This window comes from Thalia democratica, chromosome 1, assembly GCF_965202585.1.
Source record: "Thalia democratica chromosome 1, ktThaDemo2.hap1.1, whole genome shotgun sequence".
Taxonomy (NCBI): Eukaryota; Metazoa; Chordata; class Thaliacea; order Salpida; family Salpidae; genus Thalia; species Thalia democratica.
Genome location: NC_139165.1, coordinates 52,623,015 through 52,646,621, shown reverse-complemented (window position 1 = coordinate 52,646,621; position 23,607 = coordinate 52,623,015). Strand labels below are relative to the sequence as shown.

At 23.3% G+C, this 23,607-nt stretch overlaps 1 protein-coding gene across 2 annotated transcripts; it reads right to left on the bottom strand.

Annotated features, from left to right (window-relative positions):
• Positions 1–393: 393 nt before the first annotated feature.
• Positions 394–23,071, bottom strand: LOC145831070 (rho family-interacting cell polarization regulator 2-like). Of its 2 annotated transcripts, none has more exons than XM_082938313.1 (24): positions 22,998–23,071; positions 21,809–21,863; positions 21,705–21,743; positions 20,435–20,593; positions 19,486–19,555; positions 18,089–18,112; positions 17,277–17,379; positions 16,908–17,020; positions 15,337–15,403; positions 12,050–12,222; positions 11,676–11,765; positions 11,535–11,596; positions 9,358–9,567; positions 9,117–9,186; positions 8,605–8,775; positions 8,176–8,337; positions 7,243–7,352; positions 6,158–6,251; positions 5,561–5,684; positions 4,986–5,138; positions 4,450–4,638; positions 3,792–3,991; positions 2,921–3,098; positions 394–1,299 (listed from the first exon to the last, which is right to left on the bottom strand). In XM_082938313.1, exons 1-24 carry the CDS (start codon positions 23,029–23,031, stop codon positions 1,184–1,186), a joined length of 2,766 nt encoding a protein of 921 aa, XP_082794439.1. In that variant the 5' UTR covers positions 23,032–23,071; the 3' UTR covers positions 394–1,183. The 2 variants fall into 2 exon arrangements, with proteins under 2 accessions (XP_082794439.1, XP_082794440.1); XM_082938314.1 differs by having other exon boundaries at positions 16,962–17,020.
• Between the last annotated feature and the right edge of the window lie 536 nt (positions 23,072–23,607).

Below are 23,607 nucleotides of genomic sequence, written 5' to 3'. Positions count from 1 at the left end.
TCATGAAAATTAAAAATGTGTTTTTTTACAAAACAACTCTAAACTTGCAGAAATTAGGGTTATCCAGCATACATATATTTAAAACAGCCTAGGTAAAAAGCAACCGTCTTTTTATTTAAAGCTTTATTTTATCAACTATTTCTAAAAATAAACTTCTAGAATAAAAAAAAAGTGATGTTCAAACTTTGTTAGAATAAAATTCTTGTATACTACTACGTTGTTATCAAAAATCAAAAAAGTCATGTAAGATATTAAAAAACCGCTTAATAAAAATAAAATTGCGTGTAAAAATTTAAAATTTTAACTAAAAAGTACTTCAAAACACTATATTCAAAAAATAAAGATTTAAATAATGAATCAAAGTTTAGCAGTTTTTTGTTATGATCATTATTTTATGTTTTAGCAGTAGTTAAAAATAAGTGAGCAGTTATTACGGCACTGAACTTAATTCATAAATGATACAAAAAATTGTTTAATTATGTTAATCACTGTTAATATAAAATTCTATAGTACGAATCTAACTACTGGTTTAAATTTGTGGCATAAAAATATTGTTTTGTTAATAAATATAAAAAACTGTTGAAAGAGTTTAAGTTTAGTAAAATGCTTATTGCTCGTATAAAAGTTCACAATTTATAAATAGATAATAGTTACAAACATAAACACGATTTAAAATTTGTTTTAAAATATTAAGAAAATGCAAAACTTAGTTCACCTCAGACACATAAATTAGTTTAAATATGTAGCATGCAGACTTAAAACATAATGCACAGAAAAAATGTATAATGACTTTTGACGTAATATAAATTAGTACCGTAGGTAACAAGCAATATGTATCATATTTTAAAAAATAATAAAAAAAGTCACAATTTAGTTTATAAAACTGTCTAATACGTAGTAGAAAGTGAATGTATTACAATATCAATATTGCAATATGTATCTTTATAAATAGCTTAAATCTATTGATTAAAAGTTATGCCAGTTAAAAAAAAATAGTAAAGCTAAGGTACTTTGAAAAAGAAAAGTTTATTTAAATTAGTTAAGCAGTTTGTAAAAGTCATTTTATCAATGACAATAAAATTTTATGTAAAACTATTAATAATAAAATATTTGATTGTTCTTCACTGTCGCTTAATTCATGATTTTCAACTATAACTTTTTTGATGCTAATTAATCAAGCTGGTTATAGCAAAGTACCAAGTCTAGATGCAGCTTTATTGTTAAATAAAATTTGCTGACTCATGGTTTGAGAGAAAAGTGATGACTCAGCATTTTGTCGAGCGATTTCTCCCTCTTTACCTAGAAAAAAAATTGAAAAAACATAAATTGAAAATATTGTAAATTTTTGCAGCTTAAAAAATACTGTAGCTTCTTTTTCAAATAAAATAGTATTCTAATAAGTTTTACAAATATTTAATTTTTATTGAACTTGGTATATAAACTTAAGACAAAATAAATTCACAGTAAACTTTTAAAGATAGAAAACTTGAGTAAAATTAAATATTTATTACGAACTTTAATATTTAATGAAAATTTGGGACAACCTTGTCGACATGCAACAACGCAACTTTAAAAATTTAGTAAAGTTTTTATTAAAAGTTATCTAAAGTAAAAAATGTGCTTTTAAATAAAAAAATTTTTTGAGCAAATTTGATAATTTTTAATACAAAATTTGTAATAGTTGCTAAATATAAAATTGTTAACATAATATATTAAAATCAAACAAAAACAAATAGTTTAAACGAAAATAATTTTGCACAGAGAAATACAAAACGTTTATAAAAAATTCAAGCTATGATTTAGAAATTGAAGATATTTCTTAAATTTTCATATTTTTAGTTGTAAAATAAAAAATTATAGCTTCCATCTAGTCATGGACAAGACGTTAAAGGTATCCTAGGTATGCAACTCGATAACCGAAAGGTTTCTTTGTGCGCCAGGTCCTAGGACCAAATACTTTGAGCTTCTCTTTTTATTGTTCATTAAATTATAATAATATGTAGACACAATGTGGATTCATTGGAAAATAATTTTTTTACAATATCGACCAGTAGAGCTCTTTCATTATAAACTAAATTCTAAAAATTAAATTCTATTAAAATAAGATTTAATTTATAACTGAAGAGCCATAGTGGGCAAACGTTATACTATTTATTATTTAAGTTGTTATTTTTTTGTAAAATTATAAATAAAGTATACTTAGCAGCTAAAAAGTTAAATAAATATCTTTTAAACATTATTTTTCGATAAAAACCTTTTCGTTTTATAATTTGTTTTTCTTTACAAGTTTTTCAAGTATATTCGATTATTTTCATTAATTTTTTTTTAACTTTCAGCACAACCTGAACTTGATTTATTATTTTTTTTAGGTTTTAAGTATTTTCAGAAGAAAAATGAATTGAGCTATTTTCTAAAGAAAATAATGTTAAATTAAAATAGCCATTAAGTTTGTTGTAATGGATGGAATATACTTTACAGTAATAAGTTTTTCTAAAGAATAAAACAACTAAAATATCAAAAACTATTTGTAGTTGTGTTTATAATCAAAAAGTGTTGTTATTATTATTTATTATTTTAATGTTGTTACTTTATAAATATTAGTATTATTTTATTAGGGAAGTCAAGATTATTATAAGAGGTTTTTAACAAAAAAACCTGAAGATTAATACTAATTTACTATAACTATTTGTATAGAAATCTAGATCTATGTGCTTTCTATATATTTACTGACGAAGTTGAAATTAAAAAGTTAGTTGATAGATGTTAATAAAAATAATTCTATAACTATAATATAATGTTAATTACATACCCGTAGTCTATCTTCCCAAGTTAAACTTAAATAAAATTATTTTTTGAATCTTGTCACATAAAATACTAGTAAATAAAAATTAAAAGTGTTTCTAGAAACAAAATATAGTACCAAAAGAAAGTAGAACATCGGCAGCGGTTTTCCTCACATCAGGATGGGTGTCGGTTTGAATAATGTAAGAGAGCTGGGGAATCAGCTGTTCTGCATGTAGAAATCCCAACGCCAAACAAGCTGATTTGCGAACTTTATTGCAACTCGACTCTAACAGCTCCGCGTAGAATATTATTGCCTGCAAGTTTAAAAATTGTCGAAGATGTGGTGACTCTACTGTATAAATTTACATGAGGTATAACTTTTTGGAACGGGTCAAAATTGCACGAAGACAAAATTGCACCTAGGGTAATTCTTGCACGAGAGTAAAAAAACAGAAAAATAATTTTTAAATAAGCTAAAAAGTAAATTAATAAAAATAAAAATAAATAAATTAAAAAGAAAAATAAAAGCTACCGACCGAGGGTAAGGGTTTGGGATGACAGTGACAGTAAAAAAATGATAATGGTAATAAAGTAAGTTACCGACCGAGGGTAAGGGTTAAGGGTAAAAGTAATAGTAAAATAAAAACTAAATAAAAAAACAACTAAATTTAAAAAAAATAATTAACATTAATAAAAAAACTATCAAAAAAAATCAATCTGTGCAAATATGTCTGCTCGTGAAAAAGTGTCTTTGTGCAAAAGTGACCCTTCGTGCAATTTTATCCCCTCGTGCAAAAGTTTCTTTGTCTAATTTTGTACGCTCGTGCTAATTTGACAGCTACCCATAAATTTAATCGTAAAACTTATCTACTTAAAATTTTTTCATAGTTGTAGAGAATACAAAATTGATAACTATAACTTAAACTAAAGAAAACTTTCAAATTATAATCATAATCAGTGCTTATATGTTAAAATTGTTCTTAAATAAATTAAGATTAAAAAAGTACTTTTTCTCTGAGTAAGTCTTCTTCCTTTAAAAATTTTATGTGAGCTGCAGCAGAACTACTAATTTTTTCATCATTTTCCAAAAGTAACTTTGCAAGATTATTCAGATTCGAAATTCTCATAGCAAGAAGTGAACTCAAGTTTTTTATAGAACTCAAAACTAAACATTTGTTGGTGCTCGTCAATGCAGTGTTGATAAAAACTGTAAAGTTATCGAAGTTATTTTAAGGACTTAACTTAAGTTTTCCAGTTAACTTTGCAGAATATAGTTTTTTTTTTAAAGTTGCTAGAAACTCATTAATTGCTTGAAAAACTGATACTTAAAAAAACTAAGCACTAAACTGAACCGCACGACCATCACAACAATCTGCGAACTGGTTTTGTCCTGATTAGGACTCATCAGGCCGACAAAGTCACGATGAACCGTTGTAGTAGCCGGGAGATTTAAAATATAATTACAAAAATTATAGTTTTAAACTTTAATTGTTACCACAATAGGAGTTATACAAATGAAAGTTAAATAAGTTGTAAACATTCAATTAGACTCATAAAGCTGCAAAAACACTGCAATACTTAATATAGTATTCGTAAAAACTTCTGATTTATACAAAAGCACTCTTTAAACTGAATTACTAGTAAAAAATGTAAATTTAAACGTACGTTCATAGGAAAGCAAGTCAATTAACTTCGCAATTGTTACGTCACAACCATCGAGTTCGAGCGCAGAAGTGAAATACTCATTTAACTGAAACAAAGTAACAGTCGAGGAGTCGTCTTGATCTTTTGTGTTTACATCATCTATGTGTGAAATATCGCAATGAATTATTCGACGAACAAGCTCTGGAAATACTGTAAAAGTGTATTTATGTTGTAGTCAAATCGAATTATATAATTGATTAATATATTACAAATTACCATCAGATATGTTTTTATTTTATAATTCAAAATGTAAATAAATCTATATTTCGAAAGTAAAAAAAGTTTAGACTACAATTTAAAGATTTTAGTTAACTAAGCAACATCTAAATATGAGGTCATAACTTTTAACTCTTTTTGTAATTAAAATAGTATCAAAACTTATTGTGTTTTAGTAAGTATTTATAAAAAACTACTAAAAAAATATTTAATAGATGTTAAGACGTTTTCTATATAGAGATGTTATATATAATTAAAGAACTATTTTAAATGTAACAAACCTTTATGCGCAACATCATAATGTTTCAATCTAACATCCATTCCATAACCAAGTTCTAGCTCCAATCTCAAAATTTTTCCACTTGTTGTAAGGGAAAAATTTCCCTGACAACAAGACTTCCAAAACTCTAGCAGCTCTTTTTGAAACCCCAAGTCTACAAGAAATTTTACTTTGTTTACCTGTAGTACAAATTAAAAAAAAACAAATTTATTTAGTTCCAACGATTTACACATAAAAAATATGATTTAAATATTAGATAGTTTACGTAGTTTGCTAACTTTCTAACTAAGTTAACTAACAATATTTTTCAAAGTTCTCTATGCACAGTATACATGTAAATGTACATTAGTAAGTATTTAATACTTAATATGTGGTTAGAAATACTTTCTATTTAAATATAAAGGAAAAATTTATCCAGTTTGGATAGAGTTTTTTTTTCCAGTTTTCAAGTTGTAAGTTGAAACTAATTAAAGGATATTTTGTTACTATAAATAATTAAATTGTAAAAGTCCATTAGTTTTGTTAGGTATTTTACATTTAGTTTGAAGTAATCGGATACAAAAATATGATAATCACCTTCATATTCAAATTTCATGTTATTTAAAATACAAATTATTTTCATTATTATTTTTCCTTGCTTGTAGAGGTTGTCCAAATTTCTGACTTCTTGAACTCTGAGAGGTCCAAATACACCCACATTCTATGTTAATTTTTTTATAACTGAAACTTTTTAATTGTATAAAAAATATCCAATTAATATTAACTTAACAACATTAACAACCACTACAAAAAATTCATAATTATTCACTGTTATCTTAATGTTTATATAAAACTTTGAAAATTAAGCTTTAATAATTTGGAACATAAAACTATCAAAACAAGCAACACTTTTATCAATAAAATTTAATTGTAAACAACTACCCTATATTTTTGACAAGCTTAAATTTAATATAGTTTAGGTCTTATGAAAACTTTTTTTTTTAAAGTTCTATTAAAAAAAAAGTACTGCTATTTTAATTTTCAGTAGATTTATTCTTTTATATGTTAGGAATTTTAAACTTTAAACCAGACTATCGATAAAACAATTAAGTATAAGTATCATACTTAACAGACTTAAAAAAAGTATAAGAAGTAAATATAAATATTAATATTTTAAACTGTTACATATCAAACCTTTAATAATCGTAAAATGATGCTTAAATGAACCACAAGAGCTTCGTCACAATGGCAATTTGATGTAGTCAGTATTAAGTCGGTGTTATCCAAACTTTAAAATAGTATAAAACTATTAAAAAAAAAATTTTATATTTGAAAGCATGAAGTTGTGCAAAAAGGTTAAGTTACTTTGTTTTATTTAATAAAAAAGTTTATATAATAATATGAAAAATATATTGTTCGTAATTTGTAATTCATTATCATAAAAATAAAAAATTAAAACAACTCATCAATTTTTATACTATATATACATACGTTGTAAAAAACTATAAAGCTTCATATATAGTTTATGTCATACTCATAAAAAAAAGTAAAAGTAACATAGTTATGTCCTAGACAATTATACTGTATACAACTTTGTTTCAACAACTATTATAAAAAACTCTTAACTAGAGCACTATTCAACCAAAATAACTTTGAACTAGAAGGCGTCGTAATTGCTTAGAGAAGCCTTTTAAACGGATGTGTTTTAGGGTCAGGTTTTGGTTTTTTTAAAACTGTACTTAAAGAGTATGTGGTAAGTTATATACTTAAGGCTTACGTTTCTTAATACTCAATATCTAAATTTCTTATGTTTTTAGTATAAAAAATATAAATTACATGTTACAATAAACTCATTTAAGCTCAACAGATCTCTACATATATCAGGGTTACTAAAGATTTTATAAAAAAAATATCAGGTTTTCTAAAATTTTTCCAGGATTTTTAAACAACAAATTCTTTGGTTCAATTTATAGTATGAAATTAAATGTAAGGTAAAAACTGTCTTAAATAGTATAACAACATTGAAAAGATAGTGTAAATCTACTTTAGACATGTTTTTTAATAGAAAATTAATGATATTTTTTATATGAAAGATTTTTTGGATCTTAACAAAATTTCATTACTTAAAATTTGAAATTCTAGGTTTTTTATGATTTTTATCAGAATTTCCACTTTTTTATTCAAAAATTCTTAAACTCGAGGTTTTTTGGCAACCCTTTTGTATAAAAAATTAAACTTGATTAAATTTTTAGGGTTTTGTAACATAATAATTAACTAACAGTTCTGTAAAAGTAACTTCTTTTTCGTCCTCTAAAATGAAATGATATTTAGAAACTTCATTAAATGAGTTGGATTTTATCTTCTGGCAGTCGTAGTCTTCTTGGTTGAACTGTTTTATTAAAAAAAAAACATTAATAACGTTTTAAATAAACAGTTACCGACATAAACGCGGTAAAAACTGTTTAATACAATCAGAATTGTCAAATTGTTTTGATTTTTTTTCTAGTTTACTGAATTTTTTCAAGGTTTTTGAAAGTACAAGATTTTGTATCCATTTTTAGTACAAAGTTTAGTTTAAGGTTAAAGACTTTATTATATAGTGTAAAAATATCAAAGAGATACTGTAATGCTACTTTAAAAGTTTTTTGCAATAAATAATTTTTTAATGAAATCAAAAAATAATTATTGGTTATGACAGATTTTTTTCATAAATTATTCAAATTTCATTGTTTTCCTGTAAAAATTGTTCAAAATTCCAGGTTTTACCAGTTTTTCCCAATTTATTAAATAACAAGTTTTTCCAGATTATTTCTACCAAAGTTGTCAAACTCCAGGTTTTTCAAGGACTCGAGGTTTTTTTACAAACCTGTATAAAGAAAATCAAGTGTGTAATTTAACAGGGCGTAAGCTGTTTATAATTTACTGTCTTATATTAATTCTACCTAAGAGAAAAATGATTATTTTTAAAGATTTTACTGCTGTATTTAAAGTTAACATTATTTCTAGAAAACATAAGTTTTTTGGCGAGCACAGAAAAATATAGAGTGGAGTTTTATAAAGTTTTATAAACTAATTAAAGACAGATTACTTATAAAAACAATATGTTTTTACTTATAAATTTATTCTAGAATTTTTTTTTATACTGTTTAGATACTAACGAAAAGCAAGGTAAAACATTTTTAATTTGCTTAATTTTAACAGTATCTTCTAACTTTTAAAAGATCATTAAGCATGAATAGAGATTTTTCCAAGCTATGTAGATCATCAAACTTTCCCCACAAATTCGACATTTGACTATTTATTTGCAATACTAGAACGGTTAGTAGTTCCGCTTGATGTCGTTGTTTGTCCGTCATTTCACTGAGAAGTTTTGCCTGTTGATTTTTCTTCAAAATTTTAATACTTAAATTTTTGTTATTGAAATCGTTAAGTAAAACGTTATAAAGTTGCTTATCAGATTATAGGCTGGTTTAGGCATATAAATTTCAATAAATGTATATACCTCAAAAAATAACAACTTATTTTATCGTTAGTAGACTCAACAAAAACTAATAATTTAAAAGTCTTCAATTTTCAATTAAAATAGATAGTCATACAATCTATACAACCATAAAATTCAGAACATGATGTGTAAATTTAACCTTATTACTTTTAAAACTCTTTTCTTTCTCAACAATAAAGAAATCTTGGTCATTTTCTTCGAGTTTATTAAAGTCAATATTTTCCATTTGCTTGTGAAATAAGTCACAGAATAACACATCTGTTGTATTTGTTGACTTTAATGTCAATGAATCATAACCAAACTCGATTTTCTGCCAAATTTGCAAAAATAAATTTTACAAATATAAACACTTTCAAAGCTAACTTATCGATATCTTTACTTTATATTGGAAAAGTCTCGCATATAACTAAGGTTACTTTATTACTACTATATTACTTTACTAGATACTACAAACTAGGTTTATTTACTAATGATGTTTCAAACACTTTTAACAATTAAAGAAACATTGAAATAACATGAAATCACTTTGATTTTTTGGTTATAACAAGAAATAAGAATAACCAGATTATATAAAATACAAATTTCGTGTACTACTGATAAAATAACTATTTAAAAATAGATCATATTTTATATGCAAAAATAAGCAATTACTTCATTCAAATCTTTCGATGTTAGGCTTTTTTCTTTATTGTTGTTATTGTTAGAATTTGCTGATTTCCACCTGAGAAAATATAAATAACATACAACAATAAATTTGACTTCTGTTTCTAAATAAAAAAAATTACCAGAAAGTATATTAATAAGTTTTTTTGATAAATACACAAATATAATAACAATCAGTAGTTTTTAAATTAACTTAACAAGCTGCACAAACAATTACAAAATGACTTACATTGGTTGACGATTCACCATTCTTATTGGTCGAATTCTTCTACTTGATGACGTTAAAATTCGATGATCATGTGACGCTTGGTTTGTCAACGTGTTCATGTGAAGTCTTATTGGAGTCGTCATGACAGTTGACTGGTTACCTGGCTGCCCTGACAACAGCTCCCTAGTGGTGGGGCTTGCAGGAGGATTCAACTGAAAAGTATCAAAAGGCCTGTGAAGATAAAGTTAAATAAATTTAAATATATATAACTTTTTTTTTAAACTAGCTTTGCTTAAATTAACTTAACTAGCGTATTTCGATAAATCGAAGTATGTTAAGTACTTTTGTTAAAACTATTAAATGTTGTTCAAAAATGTAAATTTTATCATTTATCATGCAGTAATACTGTTTTAGTATGTTTATTCATTAAATTGCCAATACTGATAACAGTTTTTTTTGAATATTTTTATCTTGATCTTTTAATTCGTGTTTTACAAAAATGTATCGAAAAATCTACAAACAATTAGCTTGACACATCATTTTTGTTTGTTAGAGCTTTAGATGTTGTCGTCATCAGACAAACAAAAATTAACTGAATGAATAAAACATTCTAGGCAAAACTATTATAATTAAAACTAATTTTAAGTAAGTTATTTAATATGTTTTTTTATTAATTTGCACTTGTTGTTTGAACTAATAACTATTGTTCGCTTTAAAAAACTGTTATAATAAAATAATCTCCTCAAAACCAAACAAAGCTTAATGTAAAACTAAACTTTGAATATCAATAAAAGTTCCTGTACAAAACTACATTAATTGACTATATTTAAAATGGTTATACTTTTTTGTTACTTTTTTTTGTTGCCTGCAGTTTGTCTACCATTTAATTTCTAAAAAGTTCAATTATACATAAGTTTTTGTGGTATCTATAAACGTGTTATTGAGTATGCTTAGATGTTGTTAGTTTTTTGGCCCTTAACTTACACTAAACTAAAACTTTTACCGTTTTACAGGTAACTAACTAACGTATTTTTGTAAAAGAACTTTTATTGATTTTCAAAGCTTTAGTTTCACATTGTATATATTATTTTTAATACGCTAAACTCAAAATTATAAAAACTTGAATTTTTTCTCTTTGAGGTTTTTTGTAAATTAAAAGAAACTTTATTTAAAAACACGACCAAAAAATAGTTTTTATTTTAAACCACACCATATTAAATGACTAAATTACTTAAAATTAGTTTTAGTTATAATAGTTTTGCATTGATGTTTCATTCATTCAGTTAATTTTTATTTGTCTGATGAAGACAACATCAAATATAAGAAAAAAAAATAGCAAACCAAGATTTGGATTTATAAAATATATATTCTAATTACTATGGTTTTTTCTGTAAATAACGTAAAAATTAAAGTTAACTTTACTCAATACTTTTTACTAAAGTATAATTCAAGTTTAATTGCTTTTTATGAAAATTAAAAACTGCAAGTAGTATAAACTAGTTATATGAACGTAATGTTATGAAAATTATCGTGTTTTTTTGGATTAAACAATTAAACAAGCTAATGATTAAAGAAGTTTTGAACTTAAAAAAGTTAGTTTTGTTGATATTTTTCGTTTTAATTTTAGATGTGCTGTGAAACAAACTATTAAAACTTAAAATTTTCATCACTAATAACATCGAAAAAAATATGTGAAATTAAGAGATATATTATTCACAAAATAAATAAAAATAAAACATTCATTCATTAACAACAGTAAATTTGAATCAGTTATTCTTTCCATTTAACGTGAGTGCTTTGTTTATATTATGATTTGTTGTTTTGTTGTGTATTTTAGTTTACTTTACTTGTTTTAGACTTAATAGTTACAAATATTATATAGTTTTATAACAGTCGGATTTAATATTTAGTATTTTACCTAGTATAAACTATTATCTGTAGAAATTGTTTTATTTTGATGAAAACATGTATACACCCACTTTATTCTATGCTTCTATTCTTTCATTACAGTAATTATTTTTTACAGAACCCAGTTGAAGTGTGTTGATTCGTTAACACACAGAAACATAGGTTGGTACAATAAAAGAAGATTACTGTACAATTTGATTTTAAAAATAAAACATGCATATTTTATGCGATTGGGTCACAAAATTTATATACTGCTCTATTTCAGTGTAAAAATTAAAAACAAAACATACTTCCATGATACCAGCAAATCTAACTTCAGAGTAGCAGCTTCATTGAGAGGAAGATTCAAAACCTGTATTGATTAATCGGTACAAATACAATAACTGTAGATACATTTGACACTACGTTCTTTTATTATTATATAAACTAACAATTTCTTCTGTTTTAAATAAGTCCTTTACTTCAAGAGTGACAGCACCCACATTCGACTGTTTTCTACCGAACATACCGAGCTCGTCTAACTATAAAATTTGTACAGTTGATAGTCTTTTGATGCAGATAAACAAATTTGTGCGAAGTTTTACTTAATTTAATATTTTCTGATCTCTAAATTCAGTTAAATTAAAATAACTATTTTCAGTTTATTAAGTATGTTAAAGTTAATAGTAATAAACTAAAACTAAAATTGTAAAAACATGGTCATTATAAAAAATATAACCTATCTCAAAAAAAAGATAATATTCATATAATAATCAGTTATCGTCTTTAATTCATTTATTCAATAGACAATTATCTTCAAATAAACCTTAATGTTTATATTTTCAAAAACTTTGGGAATTAGTTTTGTTTCGTAGTTTTCCCAACTCTGGTCGAGTGATGATGTCATTATTTGACCACGTGATTTCCATTTAAACTTTCCGTGACGAAGAGACAACTCATAAATATCACCTGATTTCAGTCGTGCATAGCCGAGCAGACCTAAATTAGATTACTTAATAAACAAATTAGTCCGATTATAAAGTATCAGAAATTACTAATGTTTTTAGCACTGGTAATATAAGTAATTTATATACCATTTGCAACTTAATATTAATAGATTATTCATTTTGTTTTTTATATTTTATTACACTAAGCTTTTTCAAACCATACGATTTTCATTTTCAAGTGATAAATTTTAAATGAAATTTGAAAAAATTTTGTTATGTGAACAGCTCAAAAAATAACTTTAAATTATGACGTATGAATGTATTCAAAAATACAAAAATTACAAAAATTAGAGATTTAGCAATTAAAAACCAATGGTATGCTTATTAATAGATTGTTAATAATTTTGTTTTTCCATTTAATGCTACTTGCGTATTTAAATTAGGTCGCTCTTCCTCAATCAATATTGATTCCAGGCTGTAGAGTTCGCTTTGCTTACATCTTTTTAAAACTTTAAAGTTTTGAATAATGTCAGAGTTTCTACAGGGTGTGCAATTAAAAAGATGTTCAAATATTGCGCTGTTTTTATCTGTTCCGCAGTGGTCTGTAATTCGTCGGAATATTTGCCGTGATGTTTCTCCGATGTAAGAGATGCTCTGATCTGCAGAGCAGGTATCTGCAGAGCAGGTTTTGAATTGCACACCCTGTTAAAACCTTGACATTGTTCAAAACTTTAAAGTTTTAAAAAGATGTAAGCAAAGCGAACTCAACAGCCTGGAACCAATATTGCTTGAGGAAAAGCGACCTAATTTAAATACGCAAGTAGCATTAAATGGAAAAACAAAATTATCAACAATCTATTAATAAGCATACCATTGGTTTTTAATTGCTAAATCTTTAATTTTTGTAGTTTTTGTATTTTTGAATTTATTCATACGTCATAATTTAAAGTTATTTTTTGAGCTGTTCACTTAACAAGATTTTTTTCAAATTTCATTTAAAATTTATCCCTTGAGAATGAAACTCGTATGGTTCTGAAAAGCTTTGTGTAATAAAATATAACAAACAAAATGAATAATCTATTAATATTAAGTTGCAAATGGTATATAAATACGTTCAAAAACCTTCCTATAATAACAAGCAAATTTATTTTGAAGTTTAAAGTATTTTCAGTATTTATTAATACTTATAGTAGCAATATCCAAATATTCTACTATTAATTAGTTTGGTCAACTATCTAAACTAACCATGATATTTCATAAAACCCGCGTTAAAAAATATGTCATATACAACTAAAACAAACATGATAAATAAAAAATTGGCACAACAGTAATATGCAAACAAATAAAATATATTTTTAAATTTAAACTATGCAAAAGTTTGTTATGATGATACATTAACAAAGAGTTTCTTAAACTTATAACGTATGAAGATAAAGTTACAAGTTGAAACAAGATAAAAAAGCACTCTAGAAAAACAAGAGGCTAAAAAGATAAAACATAAAAGTAAACTTAAATATTTTAAAATAAGAAAATTGATCGCCAGGGGCGCTTGGAAACATTACACCCTGTAAGTTCAAGTTAACGAAGACGTAAAGACTATACGTTTGTATGCATTTATAATAAAACATTGGTTTTAATTTTTTTAAGTAAACGTTTCTTAACTTTTCATAAGAATAGATTATTTTCATAAAACTTATTTAAATTCTCAATTAATTTAACAAAACAACAATATGAGTAACATTTTCTAGTCTTTACTACTTGATTTAAATTTTATTAGGGGGAAAAAATGTATATAGTAGTTCAAAAGTTAATACTATTTTAGATATCTACTCACTTCATAGTTATAATAGTTTTTTTTTAATTTATAGTTTTGATAATTAAACTAAAATCTAATGATTTTTTATTGAATGTAGTAAGGGTTTATAAAAAAGACAACACTTTTTTGTCTTTATTTTATTTTCTTAAGAAAAATTTAATATCTATGTTTACTAAGTCTTAATTTTTATTATCCTTTCTTATATTTTAAGTTTCACATACACTCAAATATTTTAAGCTGCAAGACAAATTGCTATTCCAATTTCTATTTATTACATACATTAAAAAAATTCTTTCAAAAAAGAAGTTAAAAAAATTAAAGTTAGCTATAGAGTAAAATAGTATATCTAAATATATTGTCTTAAATCGCTTTTTTTTTCTGACTTATAAAAAACCGTAATCTATTTATACATAAAAATAGATTACTGAATTAAAATTAATTTACCATTATTATTTAAACTAACTTTCTACTTTTATTCGAAAATGTTAGTTGTAGTTTTTTAAATTTTGGTAGATGTAATTACTTTGTAATTAAGCAAAAAAATATTGTTAACGTTACGTATACCTTTGAATTCGAACTACTACTGTATTTTAAATTTAATATCATTTTAAACAACTATTAACTTTGTATCTTAGTAAGAAGTATAAAAACAGTTTTTTTTTCGTTTTTTCAAATTCAGACAATTTTTTTAAGTCTTTTTTACTATTAACAATTTAAACGTGTACTTATAAAATAAGCTATATAAAGTTTTCTATAGAGATTATAAAATTCTAAAACCAAACATTGATTACAAACTATAAAACTAGAATATTTCAAAAAGAAAAATTAGAACTTAAATTTTGTCAATTATTAATTCTATATTTATAACACTAACTTGATTTAAATATTCATGATATGAGTATATTTCGTACAATCATGCTCATCAAACAAACTAAATTGATGTTTTATATGTCAATTTACATAATAAGATAAAAAAAGTAACTTTTTTTTACGTAAAATAATGGAAAAAAAAAATTTGAATTCAAAACTCTAAAAAATTTTTTTTTTATGTTACCAAAACCTACAATGATCGAATCTGGCAAGAAAATTTTTATTCTAAAACCAATATCAAAAAATAGTATGTCTTTCTGTTTTATGTAGCTAGAAGAAAAAACTTTAATCATTGTCAAAGTTATAAAAATTCATTTGCAATGAAATATTAATAACGTAAAAAGTTTTCACTGGTAGTTTATCTACGGAATGTAGAAAAACAGCCGCTTGAATTTAACAGCCGCATAAAAAAATTAAACTGAAATAAGCTAGTAGCTTAAAACGACGTACAATTAGTGAATCAATCTTGACTCTACAAACCTTTCATCTTTAATTGTAACTCGCCGAGAAATTTCTCTTCCAATTGCTGCTCTATATCAATCATTTTCTGTACAATAAAAAAAATTAATGATCTAGTGGTTGAAATTAAATTTTTAAACTGAACAAGGTCATTTTGTATTAAGAATGTACATTTACAAATCTTTTATACTTTTGTTGATATAGTTTTTGAAGCTGAAGTATTATTTAAAGCTTTTAAATGTTAAAAGTTAGTTTTAAAACAAACTTTGTACTAAATATTGAAGCATTTAAAAGTAAGAGGTATAAGTAAGAGGTATAACAATACTTTTTTTTTACTTGATTATGGATTTTTGAAAATACCAAGTTTAAAAAACAAAGTAGCTGAAGTTATTATTTTGCTAAAATATTTAAAACGTCACAACTTTAAAACGCCTAAGGAAAAATAAGAACTATAAACAAATCTTCGTGAGCAAAAGTGAAGTTCAAGTATATGATAAAATTTATTAAAATAACAAGTTTACTTAATTATTGTGATTTTAGTCTCAAAATTACAGTTCATATTTTTTAAGCAGTAAGAGTAATGGTTTACTTTAAATTGAATTTTAAATGATAATTAAATATCTTAGTGTTAAGTATGCAAACATATATAAGTAAAATACCTTGTTACTCTGAAAAAAACTCTAAATAAGCAAAGGTTGAAACTAGAAAAAAAAGAAGCAAATAAAGTCTGAGGAAAAAGTCAAAACAATAAGTTAAACTATGTATTGACTCGTTTAATAAGCTAGCAGTTGTCGATTAAAAAAATATACAAACTAATTGAAATTAATCGGGTTTAATTGTGACCTTAAAAATACTTTTTAACGTAAATTAAGATCATTAACAAAACACTTTTAAGGTCAATAAAAAATTAAGTATTGACAATATAATAGTTGCAACATGCCAGTTTAAATTACAACAATTCGAATTCTCATGAAAATTTTTAAGTGGCCACATTTAAAAAATAAGTTAAAAAAAAAATATATATTTCTGAAGTATTAATTAATAAGAATACAATGGTAATAAATATTAAAAAATAATATTTATAAAAATTAAAATATTATAATAGAAAAATAATCATTATTAGCAAGCTTTAAAACTTCTTCTCGTTGTATATGAAAAATATTTTTTTTTAAATTCTAAAGGACTAACTTTTTAGGATTATGGTCATAAAAAAAAGTTACGAAAAATCATTTTCAAAAAGTGGAATTTAATAAAACTCATAATTATTATAATTTTAATTATCAGAGTGTGCACCCAATTAAATGCTACAACTTTTTTTCAAGTTTGAAAAAATACTTAATAAAGTTTAACAGAGACAAATTGATATAGTATATTTCAATTATTTATAAACTAAAACATAATTCCATAGTTTGTAAAACTTTTTTTTATATAAAACTCAAGAGACTAAAATAATTAGTTAAGTAAAAACTGTAAATGAAAACATGCATCTTATAGTTATTATTATAAAGCGTGTATAATGAAACCAAAGAATGGTTATCAGATATTAATTAAAAACAGGATTGTAAATTAAAGCAAAAAGTATTAGTAGCCACCTGCCGATGCACCATAAATTTACTTGTTACGTCACCAATAATTCCACAACTCACGAGTGAAGCGTTTGTAGAGTTTATGTGTGAAGCCATTGCTGTTTTCAAATTTTCTGCACCTTTTGAGGAAAACGTGTTAACAATATTTTTAAGTAAAATTCTAATGTTTAAAATATTATTTAAAGCAAAAATGTATAAAATTCGTTAGAAGCTTACTTACAAAGTCAGAGTTAAATATACAGTATTATGTAAAAAAATCAAACCTAGTTTGTGAACTTATAATACAAAAAAGTATATGAAAATTATATCGAATAGTTTTCGGCGACTGAAAGATACCCTGAAACATTTCCTTATCAAACTATAATTACACCAAACCTTGTTTGTACTTATAATGATACTCATATTGCTGCAATAGTTCTTTAATTTCCATTCTATGAATCTTTAGTTTTTCCCTCATTCGCTCCAAGTGATTTATTTTCTAATAATTAACAACTAACTTTATTTAACTAATCAAATTAATATAAAACCTTGTTTTACAAATTTTATCAATTTATAAACAAAGATTAAATTTTATTTTTTAAATAGTTTAGTTTTATAAATATTGAAATTTTTGTAAAGAAATTTAAAACTAAAGAAAAGAATAGTAAAATGCTTGTATAGACTATTTACTTGTTTTATTGTAATATGGTTTATTAATTATTAATCACAAAATTTTTAAATCAAATAATGAACTAGTTAAGAGTACCTACAAAACAGTTATACAGATCGTAATCTAAATAAGACTTTTACTTTTTAATCCTCTCGGAATTACCTGAGTATACTTTAAAAAACTATACAAATTTTATTTATATAATATATATATTAACTAATTTTTTAAGTGAAAGCCATACGGTTCAAATAAAATATTCTAAAATTATAATTCTTACAAATGTAGCATTTGTTTCTAGGCATTTGTAAAAATTCTTATCATAAAGAAATTTATTTTTTTGAACATTTTAAAAAATATAAATATAACATAAAACAGTATAATTTACATTTAGTAATTGTTTGCATTTATAAAATTTTTAGAAAAGTATACAAAAAAAAATCTGTATATTTTTTCTTTCAATCAGTTTAAATGTATAATATATTTAATTATTTTAAGTGAAAAAACTTACATTTTAGTAAATAAAAATTACAGAACTCACTCTGTTGTACTCATACGTTTTTGCCTGTTTGAATAAAAAATATTTTACTAAATAATATACATTATACTAAACTTTTTATAGATTTTTGCTTTATTGTTTAAACTTAAGTATTGATAAACTACGTTTAATTTTTTTTTAATTGGTATTATACTTTAGTACAATATGAAAAGAAAAATGTTATTACATTTGAAAATATGAAAGTCGCAACAAAATAAAGTTATAAAAATAATATACTATTACTTAATCTATTTATACTTTAGTCATGCTTAGTAACCTAGCAAAATCATATTAACTAAACATAGAAATTTTAATAAAAATTATACTAAAAAACTAAAATAAACAATGTAACTTTCAAAAATTCTAAGCAAATTAGTTAATTTATATATATTGAGATAGCATTATAAAAACTAACTTAGTCTTAAACCAAACAAAACTATGAGAATTTTTTCTTTTATAAAAGTTATGCTTTAAATAGATATCAATAAACAAGCTAATTTATGTTAACTATAATTATTCAAATGAAGTTTACAATACGAAAATTTAATCCAACATGAAATAATAAGTCTTTTTAGAAATATTATAAAAAAAAAGTTTTTTGAAGATTACTTTAAGGTCATAGGGGGGGGGGGTCCACTTTGTTTTTTACAACTTGATCTTATTTTGTAGAATTTAATCTGAGCTATCAGACACTTTTAACCGCTTAAAAAAAATCAAAGTAATTTTTTAGATATAAGCGATCAAAGAAAGGGCGTTCAATAGGTTCCTTATGGAAGGCGAAAACTAAAAACGCGAAAAAAGACTATTTCACTAAAAATCTATCTCCTCCTTCAATTTTTGAGTAATCTTTCTCAAATTTTTACAGAATGTGTATCATTAAACTTTAAAGAGATCTATTGTAGGAATTTTTTTAATTTTGAGTAAAAAAAAAATTATTGTCAAAAAACTACCCTTTTTTTTAGTTTTTTGTGGATAAAATTTTTATTTTTCAAAATTTCAAAAATTCCAACATTAGGATTCTTCAAAATATTAAAAGGAACAATTCCTGAAAATTTGAAGCCTCTAGGTCAAAAAATGAAGGAGGAGATAGATTTTTAGTGAGTTTTAAAATTTCCGAGAAAATTGACCCTGAAAAATTTGCGGTCCATACTTTTGTATCGGAAACTTTTTACAAAAAATAAAATATCTCAAAAGTTAAATGATATTTTTAAATTCTATAAAAACAGGCTTGTAGTTTGTATTTAAAGCTTTCATATAAAAGCCAAAGTTATTTTTTGTAAAAAAAAAAGTCGGACCCCCCCCCTATTGCCTTAATGATATTTATTGATGAATAAGAAAGTTTTCTTGAAGTGTTATAATATTTTATTATATCATAGAAATATAAAAAATAAATAACTTACTGTATTCATTTCTTCATTACTTTTAGCTTGTAATATGTCTAATCTTTTTGTAGAAATTTCCAAGTACTCTCTGTAAATTGTTATTGAACTTGAAGTATGCTGAGTATAACAGCTTTTCACACAAAAAAAAATCAGCGAGTATAATAGTTACAAAATTTTATATACCTTTTTTTAAGGAACCAGGTTTAAAATTTTTAAATCACTTTTCTGTTAGAAACTCAGAAACTGTTAAAATAAAGATTTATCAACTCAGCTATTTGTTAATGTGTTTTTACTCAATTGAAACATTCTAAAACCAAAATTTTCAATATTTTAAGAAAATAGATTTGTATAACATAACTTACTAGTTCTTTTAAATGAAATAAATTCTGCAATTTGTAAAAACAACCTAAAAAATTAAAAAATTGCACTAGCTAAATAAAAAAGACACAACAATTCTACTTTTACTAGCTTAAAACAAATAATGATTTACAAACGTCTTTTTTTTTGACAACAGAAACAATAAAAAAATATTAAGTTATTAGGAAAGCTTTTATAAATTAAAAATTCATAAATCAATTTAGTCTTATTTAACATAAAATTATACATTTGTATACTTTTAATTTATTTTAAAAGTAACAATCAAAGTTCTAAACTTGCATCCAAAGAGAATCATTACAAATTTATTGATTCGTGAGCTTACACATCAAATTATATCTCATTAATTTTAATTATTAATTGAGTGAAACATCGTTTTAAAAATGAATCTATCAAATCACGAAATTTATAAAAAAAAAAAATTCACAAAAAAAGCAAATTAGAAATTTTTGTTTTGAATGTTATTTTTTATACAAAAGTTATCAGTTATTCTTAATGTTTTAGTTTGTAAATTATTTTTGACGAAAATATAACTTTTTTAACCTTAAAAAACAACAAAAACATGTATTTCATTAAGTCATTTAAAACTTACGTAATTCCATGTAGTACGGAGTCACAAACTTGCTGAAAACTTTCTAACTGTGACTTATTTTGATCATAAAAATTTGGTGTTACTTTCTGCTGATTGTACTCACTTCTTTTCCTGTTATTGAAGAATTTTCCAAATCTGTTTCCTAAACTTTTCTGTTTCCTGAAAATAAATGTACACTTTAATTTTGATTGGCTTATAAATGTACATTGTGAATAAGAAATAAACTTTAGAAAAAAAAGGTAGAAACATTTATAGCAATAGACAAAAAGTTATACTTTTTAGCAAGTGATACTATAATACGGTTTTAATATTAAAACATACATGTCAAAATTTAAGGATAAACTATGAGAAAACTTCATAACAGCCAATATCTTTTTTCATATTTTTAAAATCTAACTTAGTAAGTTATTATATCTATATGTTGATAACTCAAAACATAAAAAAAAACAATTGCTCTTTAAACTATAAAAAAATCAACAACTTTAACTTGTTTATTTACAAAGTTTTAGCAGTACTCATTATGATACAAAAAAATTGTTTAATTTTAGTAAAAATTTCCCACCATCTAATAGTGGTCACCAAATAAAACTCTAAAAAAATAACTAGTTTGAAACTGCTTAACAAACATTAATATCTAAATATAAACTATTCTATTTATTGTTCTATTCCAAAAGTAAAATTTATGAAACTATTTTATGTAAGCATAAACAAGCAACAAATTAATAGTATTTTGAAAAATGTTGACCAAGTACAAAATTTGAACAGCTAAAACTGAAGTTCAGTAAAAAAGCTATTGTGAACTAAGTATTTGGTTTAAAATTTGTTCAACATATTAAGCATTTAAAATAAATAAATATACACAGTATGCTTAAGTTTGTAAACTAAAATATTAATTGAAAACTATTTTTATATAAAACATAGTTGTAAAATAAAATACTATAAAACTTTTCTTGTCTTATGTATTTTTAAAATAATGTTATTTTCATTACAGGCCACATTTGAATAATGCACTGTAAATAAGTTGTTTTTTTATTCTTGTAATTTTTTTAATATAATTTATAATCAAAACTTTTTTATTTCATCGAATTTTTACGAAGTAAATTTTTAACTTAAAAACTATTTAAAATTTTTTGTAAAAAAAACAGTATCATTATTTTTATTCTGGAACACAAGGATAAGTTATTTTTCTAAATTTATAAAAAAATAGTTGTTTTAAAATAGATTTTGAATAAATTTAATAAGTTATAAAAGTTTTTAAACAAAACCTGACCTAAAAAGTGAAGCATCCATGCTTGCTGAAAAGGTATCCCTAGAAAATTTTAGTTATTTATTTAATAAAAATTTAAAACCTATTCAGTAAAAAAATATGTTTACTTTGATTTTGCACTTCCATTTGTAGAACTAATACTTTTTAAGCTTGTAGTTTCAGCTGCAAAAAATTGAAAATAATGATGTGGATCTTAATAAATTTGACTTTAGGAAATAAATTTAAAATGTATTCTAAAATTTGCTTAGTATTTTAATTACCTATTCTAAAGGGTTTATAATTATTTATTAAACACGCTAATATGTATTCTTTATTTATATTTTATCATTCTTAAAATAAATTATTGATCTTAATTAAAACTGAAATGTATAACTAAAGGTAAGGTACTTTGTTTTAAAACAAAATAGCAATAACTTATTTTATCAAAAACAATAATTATTTTAAATTACTTAGTTAATATCATAATTAGTTAGCTCTTACACAAAATAAATAAAAAATCATTAAGTAATTTTTATTAATTTAAGGAACATTTAATACATGTACTGAAATTTTATCAAATTATTTTATAATTACTTAATAAATTATAAACTATTTAATATAGTTATTTATTATTTCTATTAGTAACCAATGTATTTAAAATCCACTAAAATCAAATGAATTTTTCTTTCTTTAAACCTAGCAAAACAATTCAAGTACAAAAATTAAAAAAAAAAGTTCATTGTTTTTGTGTATACAGTGTAGTCATTTATTTATTCTTTTTTCTGAATCACATTATATTTAATCAAAAACTTAGTATGTTAACTGCAAAGCAAGTTTCTATATATAAAAAAGTTTGAAAAATTTGAAAAGTAGATGATTTATTTTTTTTATTCTTTAAAACTAATACATAATATTAAGATAAATTTAGAAAATTTTTAGAAAACTATTCTAAAATTTAAGTTTATGAAAAAGCTGATGTTTAGTTAACTTTAATTTACTTTAAAATTTGTATGTGTTTAGTATGGAATTTTGTCCATAGTTTTAATTTTAATTAAAAGTAATAGTTTATTCTTAAAAAATGCATATAAGCTACAATAAAATATTTTGAGAAGAAAATATTTGTTTAAGATTAACCAATAAACTTGTTGCTTAATGTTCAAAAATACACTTTAAAAATTAATCAACATCAAATATTTTAAAATGTTTTACAAAAATGTTAATAAAATTTTCTAACAAAATTTTTATATTAAAATAAATTTTTTATTCTTTTTTAAAATTTAATTACAACCTTAAGTTAAAGGTTAAATTTAAACTAACCCTTAAGTTGTTTTATACTCAAATCTTCATTCATTTTACCATTAACTTATTTACTATTCATTTTAAAAACAGCTACAAGTGACTTTACATTATTTTATTGTTTTTATATATTAAGATAACTATAAACTACTGACATCCTTAGTACTCAAAGTTATAAGTCAATTATTTTGATAAAACTCATTATCCTTACTATTCAAAGTTTTATGTCAATTACTTTAATAGAACTCTTCAAAAGAAAAGAAGCTTGTTAAAAAAAAATAATTCATATACAACTAAGTCTAAATATCATATTCGGAAACTCTATCAAAAAATATTCCTTAATTAGTTAATAAAGCTTATCTAAATTAATAAAAAAGGTAAAAACCAAAGAATGTTCACAAACTTTATTGAGGATTTTATCCTCAAAAAAATATAACACTGGAATTTAAACTAATTAATGCATAAACCAAAAGATTATTTATGGTTTTCTTATATTTATTTAAATATTATAATTTATAAGGAAAATCTTAGACATGTCTCTGGTTCTTGGAAGGGTTTGGTAAACTAATTATTTCACGATCATATATTTTATTAGTTTTAAAGTTATTTATTATTAGTTTATTAGTTTTCA